Source organism: Oncorhynchus gorbuscha, linkage group LG02 (assembly GCF_021184085.1).
Source record: "Oncorhynchus gorbuscha isolate QuinsamMale2020 ecotype Even-year linkage group LG02, OgorEven_v1.0, whole genome shotgun sequence".
NCBI lineage: Eukaryota > Metazoa > Chordata > Actinopteri > Salmoniformes > Salmonidae > Oncorhynchus > Oncorhynchus gorbuscha.
In genome coordinates this window covers 32,990,954-33,005,932 of record NC_060174.1, presented here as the reverse complement: position 1 = coordinate 33,005,932, position 14,979 = coordinate 32,990,954, and the positions used below count along the sequence as shown (strand labels likewise).

The window sequence follows — 14,979 nt, the reverse complement described above, 5'->3', positions numbered from 1 at the left end:
GGATAAGGGAGTACAGGAGGGAGCTAAGAACACACCCCTGAGGGGCCCCCGTGTTGAGGGTCAACGTGGTGGATGTGGTGTTTCCTACCCTCACCACCTGTGGGTAGGGCTGGGCGGTATAACATATTTTACGATATACAGTCAAATCTTGCTTGTTTGTAGGTGACCAAATACTTATTTTCCACCATCATTTGCAAATAAATTCATAAAAAATCCTACAATGTGATTTTCTGGATTTTTTTTCCTTCTCATTTTGTTTGTCATAGTTGAAGTGTAACTATGATGAAAATTACAGGCCTCTCTCATCTTTTTAAGTGGGAGAACTTGCACAATTGGTGGCTGACTAAATACTTTTTTGCCCCACTGTAGCTGTATTGATGCACGACCGGTTTGTGTTTTTACTTTACCTTCTATAACAGTATTTGAATGTTTGGTTTGTTAAATGTGATACACCATGTGTAACGACCATTTTTATAGTTTACTTCTCTACCTGAGTCATCTCTCTCCGATATCGCTCTCAATGCCGCTTTCTACACAGAACTAGCCCCGGTTCCTGTCACTCAAGGAGCACATTTGTTGTTCCTCGAGCACGAGACACTTGCGTTCAGTCTCTGCATGGTCAATGCTGCACATGCAATAATGTTGATGACAACCGATGCTGTTTTATCAAGATTATAGGAAACACTTGTCAACACTTCAGTTCCTACCCTGTAACAATAACTCCTCCCTGGCATTTTAAGTTGTTGTCATGTCAAACACTCTATTTAAAGTGCCCACTATTATATTCTAACTATAGAATTTAAATTTAAATATTTCCATGATTCCAATATAAATGATTCCAATATAAATATGAGGCCTAGATTGTTTGCCCATATCATGCAGCCCTACGTGTGGAAATGATCTCAAATGAGTGCAGAAATGAATGTAAATGCTGAAAATATTTTCTTGTTGAAGTTGAATTTAACAGTATAAAACCATCAGAATGGAAAAAGACCCATTGAAATAACTTAGAATGTATGTGTTGCCACCCTTGGGTCACGCACTACTCATAAAGCATACTTTTAACTTTTATTATTCAAAAACATAAAATACTGTCAAACCGTTTTTAAAAATGTAGATACCGTGATATGATATTTTGGCCATATCGCCCAGCCCTACCTGGGGGCGGCCCATCAGGAAGTCCTGGATACAGTTGCAGAGGGAGGTATTCAGTCCCAAGGTCTTGAGCTTAATGATGACCTTGGAGGGCATTATGGTGTTAAATGCTGAGCTGTAGTTAACTATCAGCATTCTCACGTAAGTGCTCTTCTTGTACAGGTACGAGAGGGCAGTGTGGAGTGCAATAGAGATTGCGTCATCTGTGGATCTGTTGGGGCAATATGCGAATTGGAGTGGATCCTTGGAGACGACACTGGCATGACCACCTGCAGGAAGTGATGCAGGAATACAACAACACGGTGCGGGATATGCACCTCACTACCTGCTGTTTGGAATTTATGGTGCCAAAAGGAATTCAGGCGATTCTTTGCTGGAGAAATTGGCTTTAAGATAAGGCAAATGGAGATGGATCGGCCTACATCTGCAGAGCAGCAGACAAGCTGGTTCTGATAAATGGGTTTTCACCAATACACTTGATCTCTCTCACTCTCAGCCCAAAAAGCAATCTCACACTTTGCATGTCTGTGAATATTAACAAACCGTCAAACCCACAAATTGTGCTACCCAGCTGTGCAGCATGTGGTACCTGCTGCACAGCCAATTTGATGGAGAGGACTGTTCCTCTGTGTGTTTGAAATAGTCCCCTCTACTCTTTTCAGAAATCCATCTACAGAGATGTCCAGATTCAGTTAAATTAATTCTCTACTGTATTCATACATTCTGTGATGTTCATATCACTTCATTTTTAATTCGACTGACTGTTGAAATGTACAATTGAGTGTATAATTAATGGCATCATTCTTGTGCCAAGCAACAGTCATGTTTCAATGGTTGCAGAATAAGTAGCAGAAGGACTTGATCCCAGTAGGGAACTCAGAGCACTGTTGTAATCAATCTATAGATAACTGCCAAAGTAAATGAGGGACCAGTGTTGAGGAGTAGTGAACTGCATGTAGTTCAACTAATAATTCAACTACATTTTGCAGTAGCTTGGGGGTAGTTGAACTAAATTAAAATGTTGGTAGTGTTTTCAGTAATTTCTTATTTTTTGCCATTTAACGGTATAGCTAACTACTGGACATACACACTATTGGCTGAAATAGGCAAAAATGTCCTTTATTTTTTGGCATCAGACTTGCCTAATTGTCACTTGAAACAGTTTTTGTGTTTAATAGGCTAAATGAGTAATTCTACTAACATCTGACTCCATAGTGATCTGTTCTTGACATTTCAGATTTAGATATGATACTTGTTCATAAAGCAGTTTGAATGTAGTGAACTACTTTTTCAAAGTAACATCAGTTAAGGAAACTATATTGTCACGGATCCCCCTGGTACTGCTGCTCATTCTGTTCACCAGCTCCGAAGGTCGAGGGGTCACTGAACTGTTTCATTACCACCAACCTCGGACCGTCTTGTCTGATTACACACACCTGGTTCCCATTCCCTCTGATTAGTATGTGTATATATGTGCCCTCTTTTCTCCATTGTCCTTGTCGATCATTGTCCTAGGTCCATTGGTCCTATGCTCTGTTTTATTTTGGGTTTTCGGTGCTACATGTTACTGCATTACGCTTTCCTTTGGTTCCCCTACAGTCACCCATTCCGGTTCGAGCTTTGGATAATTGTCCAATAGGGACAGGGCTCATACATCACATCACTGTTCCCGTTTCTCTGCTGACCTATGACACTCATTCAGAACAGATCACCTTTTTGATTATAGACACCCCCACGCACCCCGTTGTTTTAAGTCTCCCTTGGTTGAGTTGGCATAACCCTGTTATTTCCTGGTCCGAGAGGAGACTGCTGGGTTGGTCGCAGGAGTGTCAGAGGTCTATTGTGATGTCAGTCAACACCACTATGGTGGAAAGTCCGGACCACGCCCCTTAAGTAGAATTACCGGAGAAATTCCAGGATCTGCACTGGGTTTTCTCTAAGACCCAGTCTACACACCTGCCTCCTCATCGCCCCTGGGACTGTGCCATTGACCTGCTGTCTGACGCAGCCCTTCCGAGAGGACATCTCTCCTATGCGGAGACCGAGGCCATGGAGATCTACGTACAGGACAGCCTCCAGCAGGGTTTTATCCGCCCCCCGTCACCAGCCTCCTCAATCGTATTTATTTGTTAAGAAGAAAGATGGGAGACGTCATTGTTCTCTTCTGAGACGTCATTTCCGGTCGCAACTTGCAGGCTTGTTTTCAAATTGCTGTGCGTTTTGTTGCCAACCTATTTTGCTACCTGACAACTTTACGGGTTTCACTTTTTAATTACCGTTCATATATTTATTTTTTCCTCAACTTTTTCACTCCGGACGCTTTATCTGGACACGATTCGTCAGGACCTCCAACAGCCGAAGCTAAGTAGTAACATTAACATGATGCCTTCTAATTGCAGCCGCTGTGCTCGCCTTACGGCGAGGATAGCTGTACTGCAAGCCCAGCTTCAGACGCAATCGTTAGGCAAGGGTAATTTCAGTGTAGGAAAGGATGAAACAGCGTCTGTGCCACCAGTAAGTACAGATAGTAGTATAAATCCCCTGGCACAGTCCCCGCAGCCGGACAACTTTCTCACGGTTTCTGGAAGGAAATGCTGTAGGAACGCTCAACCGGTGTCGCTCATTCAGCAGACAGAAACTTTCAACCGGTTCTCCCCATTAAGCAGCGGGTTGGTGTCAGAGGCCGAGTCTTCTCTGGTCTCTACTCCTCCCGTTACGGGGTCTGAGACGCCGAAGCTTCCCACCATTAGCTCTGACAAATTGAAAACTCTAGTCATTGGCGACTCCATTACCCGCAGTATTAGACTTAAAGCGAATCATCCAGCGATCATACACTGTTTACCCGGGGCAGGGCTACCGACGTTAAGGCTAATCTGAAGATGGTGCTGGCTAAAGCTAAAACTGGCGAGTGTAGAGAGTATAGAGATATTGTTATCCACGTCGGCACCAATGATGTTAGGATGAAACAGTCAGAGATCACCAAGCGCAACATAGCTTCTGCGTGCATATCAGCTAGAAAGATGTGTCGGCATCGAGTAATTGTCTCTGGCCCCCTCCCAGTTAGGGGGAGTGATGAGCTCTACAGCAGAGTCTCACAACTCAATCGCTGGTTGAAAACTGTTTTCTGCCCCTCCCAAAAGATAGAATTTGTAGATAATTGGCCCTCTTTCTGGGACTCGCCCACAAACAGGACCAAGCCTGACCTGCTGAGGAGTGACGGACTCCATCCTAGCTGGAGGGGTGCTCTCATCTTATCTGCCAACATAGACAGGGCTCTAACTCCTCTAGCTCCACAATGAAATAGGGTGCAGGCCAGGCAGCAGGCTATTAGCCAGCCTGCCAGCATAGTGGAGTCTGCCACTAGCATAGTTAGTGTAGTCAGCTCAGCTATCACCATTGAGACCGTGTCTGTGCCTCGACCTGGGTTGGGCAAAACTAAACATGGCGGTGTTCGCCTTAGCAATCTCACTAGGATAAAGACCACCTCCATTCCTGTCATTACTGAAAGAGATCATGATACCTCACATCTCAAAATAGGGCTACTTAATGTTAGATCCCTTACTTCAAAGGCAATTATAGTCAATGAACTAATCACTGATCATAATCTTGATGTGATTGGCCTGACTGAAACATGGCTTAAGCCTGATGAATTTACTGTGTTAAATGAGGCCTCACCTCCTGGCTACACTAGTGACCATATCCCCCGTGCATCCCGCAAGGCGGAGGTGTTGCTAACATTTACGATAGCAAATTTCAATTTACAAAAAAAAAAAATGACGTTTTCGTCTTTTGAGCTTCTAGTCATGAAATCTATGCAGCCTACTCAATCACTTTTTATAGCTACTGTTTACAGGCCTCCTGGGCCATATACAGCGTTTCTCACTGAGTTCCCTGAATTCCTATCAGACCTTGTAGTCATTGCAGATAATATTCTAATCTTTGGTGACTTTAATATTCACATGGAAAAGTCCACAGACCCACTCCAAAAGGCTTTTGGAGCCATCATCGACTCAGTGGGTTTTGTCCAACATGTCTCTGGACCCACTCACTCTCACAGTCATACGCTGGACCTAGTTTTGTCCCATGGAATAAATGTTGTGGATCTTAATGTTTTTCCTCATAATCCTGGACTATCAGACCACCATTTTATTACGTTTGCAATTGCAACAAATAATCTGCTCAGACCCCAACCAAGGAACATCAAAAGTCGTGCTATAAATTCACAGACAACACAAAGATTCCTTGATGCCCTTCCAGACTCCCTCTGCCTACCCAAGGTCGCCAGAGGACAAAAATCCATTAACCACCTAACTGAGGATCTCAATTTAACCTTGCGCAATACCCTAGATGCAGTTGCACCCCTAAAAACTAAAAAAATGTCTCATAAGAAACTAGCTCCATGGTACACAGAAAATACCCGAGCTCTGAAGCAAGCTTCCAGAAAATTGGAACGGAAATGGCGCCACACCAAACTGGAAGTCTTCCGACTAGCTTGGAAGGATGGTACCGTGCAGTACCGAAGAGCCCTTACTGCTGCTCGATCGTCCTATTTTTCTAACTTAATTGAGGAAAATAAGAACAATCCGAAATTCCTTTTGATACTGTGGCAAAGCTAACTAAAAAGCAGCATTCCCCAAGAGAGGATGACTTGCACTTTAGCAGTGATAAATTCATGAACTTCTTTGAGGAAAAGATTATGATTATTAGAAAGCAAATTACGGACTCCTCTTTAAACCTGCGTATTCCTCCAAACCTCAGTTGTCCTGAGTCTGCACAACTCTGCCAGGACCTAGGATCAAGAGAGACGCTCAAGTGTTTTAGTACTATATCTCTTGACACAATGATGAAAATAATCATGGCCTCTAAACCTTCAAGCTGTATACTGGACCCTATTCCAACTAAACTACTGAAAGAGCTGCTTCCTGTGCTTGGCCCTCCTATGTTGAACATAATAAACGGCTCTCTATCCACTGGATGTGTACCAAACTCACTAAAAGTGGCAGTAATAAAGCCTCTCTTGAAAAAGCCAAACCTTGACCCAGAAAATATAAAAACTATCGGCCTATATCGAATCTTCCATTCCTCTCAAAGATTTTAGAGAAGGCTGTTGCGCAGCAACTCACTGCCTTCCTGAAGACAAACAATGTATACGAAATGCTTCAGTCTGGTTTTAGACCCCATCATAGCACTGAGACGGCACTTGTGAAGGTGGTAAATGACATTTTGATGGCATCGGACCGAGGCTCTGCATCTGTCCTCGTGCTCCTAGACCTTAGTGCTGCTTTTGATACCATCGATCACCACATTCTTTTGGAGAGATTGGAAACCCAAATTGGTCTACACGGACATGTTCTGGCCTGGTTTAGGTCTTATCTGTCGGAAAGATATCAGTTTGTCTCTGTGAATGGTTTGTCCTCTGACAAATCAACTGTACATTTCGGTGTTCCTCAAGGTTCTGTTTTAGGACCACTATTGTTTTCACTATATATTTTACCTCTTGGGGATGTTATTCGAAAACATAATGTAAACTTTCACTGCTATGCGGATGACACACAGCTGTACATTTCAATGAAACATGGTGAAGCACCAAAATTGCCCTCGCTAGAAGCATGTGTTTCAGACATAAGGAAGTGGATGGCTGCAAACTTTCTACTATTAAACTCGGACAAAACAGAGATGCTTGTTCTAGGTCCCAAGAAACAAAGAGATCTTCTGTTGAATCTGACAATTAATCTTAATGGTTGTACAGTCGTCTCAAATAAAACTGTGAAGGACCTCGGCGTTACTCTGGACCCTGATCTCTCTTTTGAAGAACATATCAAGACCATTTCGAGGACAGCTTTTTCCATCTACGTAACATTGCAAAAATCAGAAACGTTCTGTCCAAAAATGATGCAGAAAAATTAATCCATGCTTTTGTCACTTCTAGGTTAGACTACTGCAATGCTCTATTTTCCGGCTACCCGGATAAAGCACTAAATAAACTTCAGTTAGTGCTAAATACGGCTGCTAGAATCCTGACTAGAACCAAAAAATTTGATCATATTACTCCAGTGCTAGCCTCTCTACACTGGCTTCCTGTCAAAGCAAGGGCTGATTTCAAGGTTTTACTGCTAACCTACAAAGCATTACATGGGCTTGCTCCTACCTACCTCTCTGATTTGGTCCTGCCGTACATACCTATACGTACGCTACGGTCACAAGACGCAGGCCTCCTAATTGTCCCTAGAATTTCTAAGCAAACAGCTGGAGGCAGGGCTTTCTCCTATAGAGCTCCATTTTTATGGAACGGTCTGCCTACCCATGTCAGAGACGCAAACTCGGTCTCAACCTTTAAGTCTTTACTGAAGACTCATCTCTTCAGTGGGTCATATGATTGAGTGTAGTCTGGCCCAGGAGTGGGAAGGTGAACGGAAAGGCTCTGGAGCAACGAACCGCCCTTGCTGTCTCTGCCTGGCCGGTTCCCCTTTTCCACTGGGATTCTCTGCCTCTAACCCTGTTACGGGGCTGAGTCACTGGCTTGCTGGGGCTCTCTCGTGCCGTCCCTGGGGGGATGCGTCACCTGGGGGGTTGATTCACTGTTGTGGTCGGCCTGTCTGGGTTCCCCCCCTTGGGTTGTACCGTGTTGGAGATCTTTGTGGGCTATACTCGGCCTTGTCTCAGGATGGTAAGTTGGTGGTTGAAGATTTCCCTCTAGTGGTGTGGGGGCTGTGCTTTGGCAAAGTGGGTGGGGTTATATCCTTCCTGTTTGGCCCTGTCCGGGGGCTTGTTTTTTGAGAAATGAGATAGAATTTATGGCTCCCATTTTGGCTGTAGTGTTTGTAGCGCGTTCCGGTGAGTGTGCGTACTTCGCTATTTATCTTTGGTAATGATCTCCGGTATTCTCCGTCTTAAATTGTATCGTTTATTTACATAATAGGGTACCTGAGGATTGATTAGGAACATTGTATGACTTGTTTAGAAGAAGTTTATTGGTAATTTACGGGATTAATTTTGTATGCATTTTGAACGAGGGACACCGGTGGATTACAGAGTCAAGCGCGCCATTGAAACGGACTTTTTTTGGGATATAAAGAAGGACACTATCAAACAAAAGGACCATTTTGTATGTAGCTTGGACCCTTGTGATTGCAACCAGATGAAGATCTTCAAAGGTAAGTTATTTATTTTATCGCTATTTCTGACTTTTGTGACGCATCTGCTTGGTTGGAAAATGTATGTAATGCTTTTGTGTGCGGGGCGCTGTCCTCAGATAATCGCATGGTGTACTTTTTTGAAATCTAACAACACGGCTGGCTTAACAAGAAGTTATGCTTTTAAATTATATGCCACTTGTATTTTCATGAATGTTTAATGTTACGATTTCTGTCATTTGAATTTGGCGCTCTGCAATTTCACCGGATGTTGGCCAGGTGGGACAGTAGCGTCCCAATGATCCATAAGAAGTTATTAAACAAGATTTTTTGTTGTTTTTCCAGCAGTCTGTGTCCTTTTAGGGCTACCTCATATCCACAAAGGGAGTGGAGATGGTGGAGCAACGTGTCAGCGCAGTCAGGTCATGGCCCATCCCCAACGCCATGAAAGCAGTCCCGCGATTCCTGGGTTTCGCCAACTATTTCCGGAGGTTCTTCCGGGGGTTCAGCACGGTGGTCGCACCTCTTACCTCCCTGCTGAGAGGTCTCCAGCAGCTTCATTGGCTGGCAGAGGCGGAGATGGCATTCGGGACACTGAAGGCACACTTCATCACTGCTCCCGTGCTGGCACATCCCGACCCCTCACTTCCCTTCATTGTCGGTGTGGATGCCTCTGAAGTAGGAGTTGGGGCAGTGCTGCCCCATTTCACCGGAAACGCCTCCAAAGCTGCGGCCCTGCGCCTTTTACTTCAAGCAGCTGAGCCCCACCCAGAGGAACTACGACGTACGGGTCTGGGAACTCTTGGCGGTCGATGAAGGCTCTGAAGGCGTGGAGGCACTGGCTGGAGGGGTCCAAACACCCTTTCCTGATGTGGACGCACCACCGCAACCTGGAGTACATTATTATTGTTTAAATTTAACCTTTATTTAAGTAGGCAAGTCAGTTAAGGACAAATTCTTATTTTCAATGATGGCCTAGGAACAGTGGGTTAACTGCCTTGTTCAGGGGAAGAACGACAGATTTTTACCTTGTCAGCTCGGGGATTTGATCTTACACCCTTTCAGTTACTAGTCCAATGCTCTAACCACTAGGCTACCTGCAGCCCCACCAGGACAGTGAAGAGACTAAACCCGAGACAGGCCAGATGGGCTGTATTCTTCGCCAGGTTCCAATTTACACATTCTTATAGGCCAGGCTCGAAGAACGTGAAGGCGGACTCCCTGTCTTGCCTCTATGATGTAGGGAGAGGAGACCCACATCATCCCTCCGTTCCGTATGATCGTGCCAGTGGTGTGGGACGTGGATGCCGACATATGGCAGGCCCTGCGTATGGAAACCACAACTCTACAGTGCCCAGAGAACCACGCCTACATGCACACGGGGGTGCGGGACCACCTCCTTACCTGGGCGCACATGGCACCTGTGTCGGGCCATCCTGGGATAGGCCGTATCATTGCCTGCTTGACTGAGAACTACTGGTGGCCCACCTTGTCTAGGGACTTCCTGGTTGTGCCCAGTCTAAGACACCCAGACACCTCCCCTATGGAAAGCTTCTTCCCCTGACGGTTCCGCAACAACCCTGGTCTCACCTCTCGGTGGACTTTGTCACTGACCTTCCACCCTCCCAGGGGAACACCACTGTTCTCGTCATTGTGGATTGGTTTTCCAAAGCTTGTCGCCTCCTTCCTCTGCCTGGACTCCCGTCGGCCATGGAAACTGCGGAGGCTCTTTTTACACACGTCTTCTGGCACTACGGGAACCCGGAGGACAATGTGTCAGACCGTGCCATTTGAAGTAAGAATATACTCAAAAAGGGAGAACAATTATAAAAACATAGAGACAGGGGCAATAACCAATAAACCGAGTACAATAATCAGAGAAAGAAAAATAATGTGGATATAAATAGGAAGGAATAGAGTGTGGTCAAGCCTTCCAGGGCTTAAACTGTCATGCAGGTGATAGAGGACCCAAAAGCGACTTAACAGAAACAGAGTTTATTTAAGTCCAAACAGGGAATAACAGAAATCCTCTAGTCTGTAGAGGGGAATAACTGGAGAAGCGGCCACAGACTGCAGGTCGCTTCGGGTAGGCGCAGGCCGTAGTTGACAGAGACACCTGCTCACACGCAGCATCTGATGAAGGCAAAAAAACACGACAGGACAGGGCGATACACAATCACAGCAAAAACACGACAGGACAGGGCGAAACGCAATCACAGCATGGTGAATACTAAACAAGGAACCGACGGGACAGGAACGGAACACAAAGGAATAAATAGGGACTCTAATCAGGGGAAAGGATCGGGAACAGGTGTGGGAAGACTAAATGATGATTAGGGGAATAGGAACAGCTGGGAGCAGGAACGGAACGATAGAGAGAAGAGAGAGCGAGAGAGTGAGAGAGGGAGGGGGAGAGAGAGGGATAGAAAGAGGGAAAGAACCTACTAAGACCAGCAGAGGAAACGAATAGAATGGGGAGCACAGGGACAAGACATGATAATAAATGACAAACATGACAGTACCCCCCACTCACCGAGCGCCTCCTGGCGCACTCGAGGAGGAATCCTGGCGGCAACGGAGGAAATCATCGATGAGTGAACGGTCCAGCACGTCCCGAGACGGAACCCAACTCCTCTCCTCAGGACCGTAACCCTCCCAATCCACTAAGTATTGGTGACCCCGTCCCCGAGAACGCATGTCCATGATCTTATGTACCTTGTAAATAGGTGCGCTCTCGACAAGGACGGGAGGGGGAGGAAGACGAACGGGGGTGCGAAGAAAGGGCTTAACACAGGAGACATGGAAGACAGGATGGACGCGACGAAGATGTCGCGGAAGAAGCAGTCGCACAGCGACAGGATTGACGACCTGGGAGACACGGAACGGACCAATGAACCGCGGAGTCAACTTACGAGAAGCTGTCGTAAGAGGAAGGTTGCGAGTGGAAAGCCACACTCTCTGGCCGCAACAATACCTTGGACTCTTAATCCTGCGTTTATTGGCGGCTCTCACAGTCTTCCCCGCAGACAAAGGCAGACCGGTAATGAAGTCTAAGGCGATGTGAGACCATGGTTGAGAAGGAATGGGGAGCGGTCTGAGACGACCGGCAGGAGGAGAGTTACCCGACTTAGTCTGCGCGCAGTCCGAACAAGCAGCCACGAAACGGCGCGTGTCACGCTCCTGAGTCGGCCACCAAAAGCGCTGGCGAATAGACGCAAGAGTGCCTCGAACACCGGGATGACCAGCTAACTTGGCAGAGTGAGCCCACTGAAGAACAGCCAGACGAGTGGAAACAGGAACGAAAAGGAGGTTACTAGGACAAGCGCGCGGCGACGCAGTGTGCGTGAGTGCTTGCTTAACCTGTCTTTCAATTCCCCAGACTGTTAACCCGACAACACGCCCATAAGGAAGAATCCCTCGGGATCAGTAGAAGCCACAGAAGAACTAAACAGACGGGATAAGGCATCAGGCTTGGTGTTCTTGCTACCCGGACGGTAAGAAATCACAAACTCGAAACGAGCGAAAAACAACGCCCAACGAGCTTGACGGGCATTAAGTCGTTTGGCAGAACGGATGTACTCAAGGTTCTTATGGTCTGTCCAAACGACAAAAGGAACGGTCGCCCCCTCCAACCACTGTCGCCATTCGCCTAGGGCTAAGCGGATGGCGAGCAGTTCACGGTTACCCACATCATAGTTGCGCTCAGATGGCGACAGGCGATGAGAAAAATAAGCGCAAGGATGAACCTTATCGTCAGACTGGAAGCGCTGGGATAGAATGGCTCCCACGCCTACCTCTGAAGCGTCAACCTCGACAATGAATTGTCTAGTGACGTCAGGAGTAACGAGGATAGGAGCGGACGTAAAACGTTCTTTTAGAAGATCAAAAGCTCCCTGGGCGGAACCGGACCACTTAAAACACGTCTTGACAGAAGTAAGAGCTGTGAGAGGGGCAGCAACTTGACCGAAATTACGAATGAAACGCCGATAGAAATTAGCGAAACCTAAAAAGCGCTGCAACTCGACACGTGACCTTGGAACGGGCCAATCACTGACAGCTTGGACCTTAGCGGAATCCATCTGAATGCCTTCAGCGGAAATAACGGAACCGAGAAAAGTAACGGAGGAGACATGAAAAGAGCACTTCTCAGCCTTTACGTAGAGACAATTCTCTAAAAGGCGCTGTAGAACACGTCGAACGTGCTGAACATGAATCTCGAGTGACGGAGAAAAAATCAGGATATCGTCAAGATAGACAAAAACAAAAATGTTCAGCATGTCTCTCAGAACATCATTAACTAATGCCTGAAAAACAGCTGGCGCATTGGCGAGACCGAACGGCAGAACCCGGTACTCAAAATGCCCTAACGGAGTGTTAAACGCCGTTTTCCACTCGTCCCCCTCTCTGATGCGCACGAGATGGTAAGCGTTACGAAGGTCCAACTTAGTAAAGCACCTGGCTCCCTGCAGAATCTCGAAGGCTGATGACATAAGGGGGAAGCGGATAACGATTCTTAACCGTTATGTCATTCAGCCCTCGATAATCCACGCAGGGGCGCAGAGTACCGTCCTTCTTCTTAACAAAAAAGAACCCCCCCCCCCGGCCGGAGAAGAAGAAGGCACTATGGTACCGGCGTCAAGAGACACAGACAAATAATCCTCGAGAGCCTTACGTTCGGGAGCCGACAGAGAGTATAGTCTACCTCGAGGAGGAGTGGTCCCCGGAAGGAGATCAATACTACAATCATACGACCGGTGAGGAGGAAGGGAGTTGGCTCGGGACCGACTGAAGACCGTGCGCAGATCATGATATTCCTCCGGCACTCCTGTCAAATCGCCAGGTTCCTCCTGAGAAGTAGGGACAGAAGAAACGGGAGGGATGGCAGACATTAAACACTTCACATGACAAGAAACGTTCCAGGATAGGATAGAATTACTAGACCAATTAATAGAAGGATTATGACATACTAGCCAGGGATGACCCAAAACAACAGGTGTAAACGGTGAACGGAAAATCAAAAAAGAAATAGTCTCACTGTGGTTACCAGATACTGTGAGAGTTAAAGGTAGTGTCTCAAATTTGATACTGGGAAGATGACTACCATCTAAGGCAAACATGGGCGTAGGCTTGTCTAACGGTCTGAAAGGAATGTTATGTTTCCGAACCCATGCTTCGTCCATGAAACAACCCTCAGCCCCAGAGTCAATCAAGGCACTGCATGTAGCACCCGAACCGGTCCAGCGTAGATGGACCGACATAGTAGTACAAGATCTAGATGAAGAGACCTGAGTAGTAGCGCTCACCAGTAGCCCTCCGCTTACTGATGGGCTCTGGCCTCTTACTGGACATGAATTAACAAAATGTCCAGCAACTCCGCAATAGAGGCACAGGCGGTTGGTGATCCTCCGTTCCCTCTCCTTAGTCGAGATGCGAATCCCTCCCAGCTGCATGGGCTCAGTCTCAAAGCCAGAGGAGGGAGATGGTTGCGATGCGGAGCAGGGAAACACCGTTGATGCGAGCTCTCTTCCACGAGCCCGGTGACGAAGATCTACCCGTCGTTCTATGCGGATGGCGAGAGCAATCAAAGAGTCCACATCTGAAGGAACCTCCCGGGAGAGAATCTCATCCTTAACCACTGCGTGGAGTCCCTCCAGAAAACGAGCGAGCAGCGCCGGCTCGTTCCACTCACTAGAGGCAGCAAGAGTGCGAAACTCAATAGAATAATCCGTTATGGACCGTTCACCTTGGCATAAGGAAGCCAGGGCCCTAGAAGCCTCCCTACCAAAAACTGAACGGTCAAAACCCGAATCATCTCCTCTTTAAAGTTCTGGAACTTGTTAGAGCAATCAGCCCTTGCCTCCCAGATAGCTGTGCCCCATTCTCGAGCCCGGCCAGTAAGGAGTGAAATGACGTAAGCAACCCGAGCTCTCTCTCTAGAGTATGTGTTGGGTTGGAGAGAGAACACAATCTCACACTGCGTGAGAAAGGAGCGGCACTCAGTGGGCTGCCCGGAGTAGCAAGGTGGGTTATTAACCCTAGGTTCTGGAGGCTCGGCAGGCCAGGAAGTAACAGGTGGCACGAGACGTAGACTCTGGAACTGTCCAGAGAGGTCGGAAACCTGAGCGGCCAGGTTCTCCACGGCATGGCGAGCAGCAGACAATTCCTGCTCGTGTCTGCCGAGCATGGCTCCTTGGATCTTGACGGCAGTGTAACGAGCGTCTGAAGTCGCTGGGTCCATTCCTTGGTCGGTTCCTTCTGTCATGCAGGTGATAGAGGACCAAAAGCGACTTAACAGAAACAGAGTTTATTTAAGTCCAAACAGGGAATAACAGAAATCCTCTAGTCTGTAGAGGGGAATAACTGGAGAAGCGGCCACAGACTGCAGGTCGCTTCGGGTAGGCGCAGGCCGTAGTTGACAGAGACACCTGCTCACACGCAGCATCTGATGAAGGCAAAAAACACGACAGGACAGGGCGATACACAATCACAGCAAAAACACGACAGGACAGGGCGAAACGCAATCACAGCATGGTGAATACTAAACAAGGAACCGACGGGACAGGAACGGAACACAAAGGAATAAATAGGGACTCTAATCAGGGGAAAGGATCGGGAACAGGTGTGGGAAGACTAAATGATGATTAGGGGAATAGGAACAGCTGGGAGCAGGAACGGAACGATAGAGAGAAGA

At 47.0% G+C, this 14,979-nt stretch overlaps 1 protein-coding gene across 3 annotated transcripts in view; it reads right to left on the bottom strand.

The window, feature by feature from the left end:
* The window catches only part of LOC123992576 (transmembrane protein 266-like), a 72,097-nt gene that overhangs the window by 21,122 nt on the left and 35,996 nt on the right, over positions 1-14,979 (bottom strand). The window contains exon 1 of one of the 3 annotated variants that reach the window (XM_046293828.1): positions 9,903-10,033. The exons of the other annotated variants lie outside the window; for them this stretch is intronic. Within the exon in view, the coding sequence (XP_046149784.1) occupies positions 9,903-10,000 (98 nt within the window). The 5' untranslated portion in view covers positions 10,001-10,033. Of the gene's footprint in view, positions 1-9,902; positions 10,034-14,979 lie in introns of those variants that run through there. 3 annotated transcript variants of the gene reach the window in all.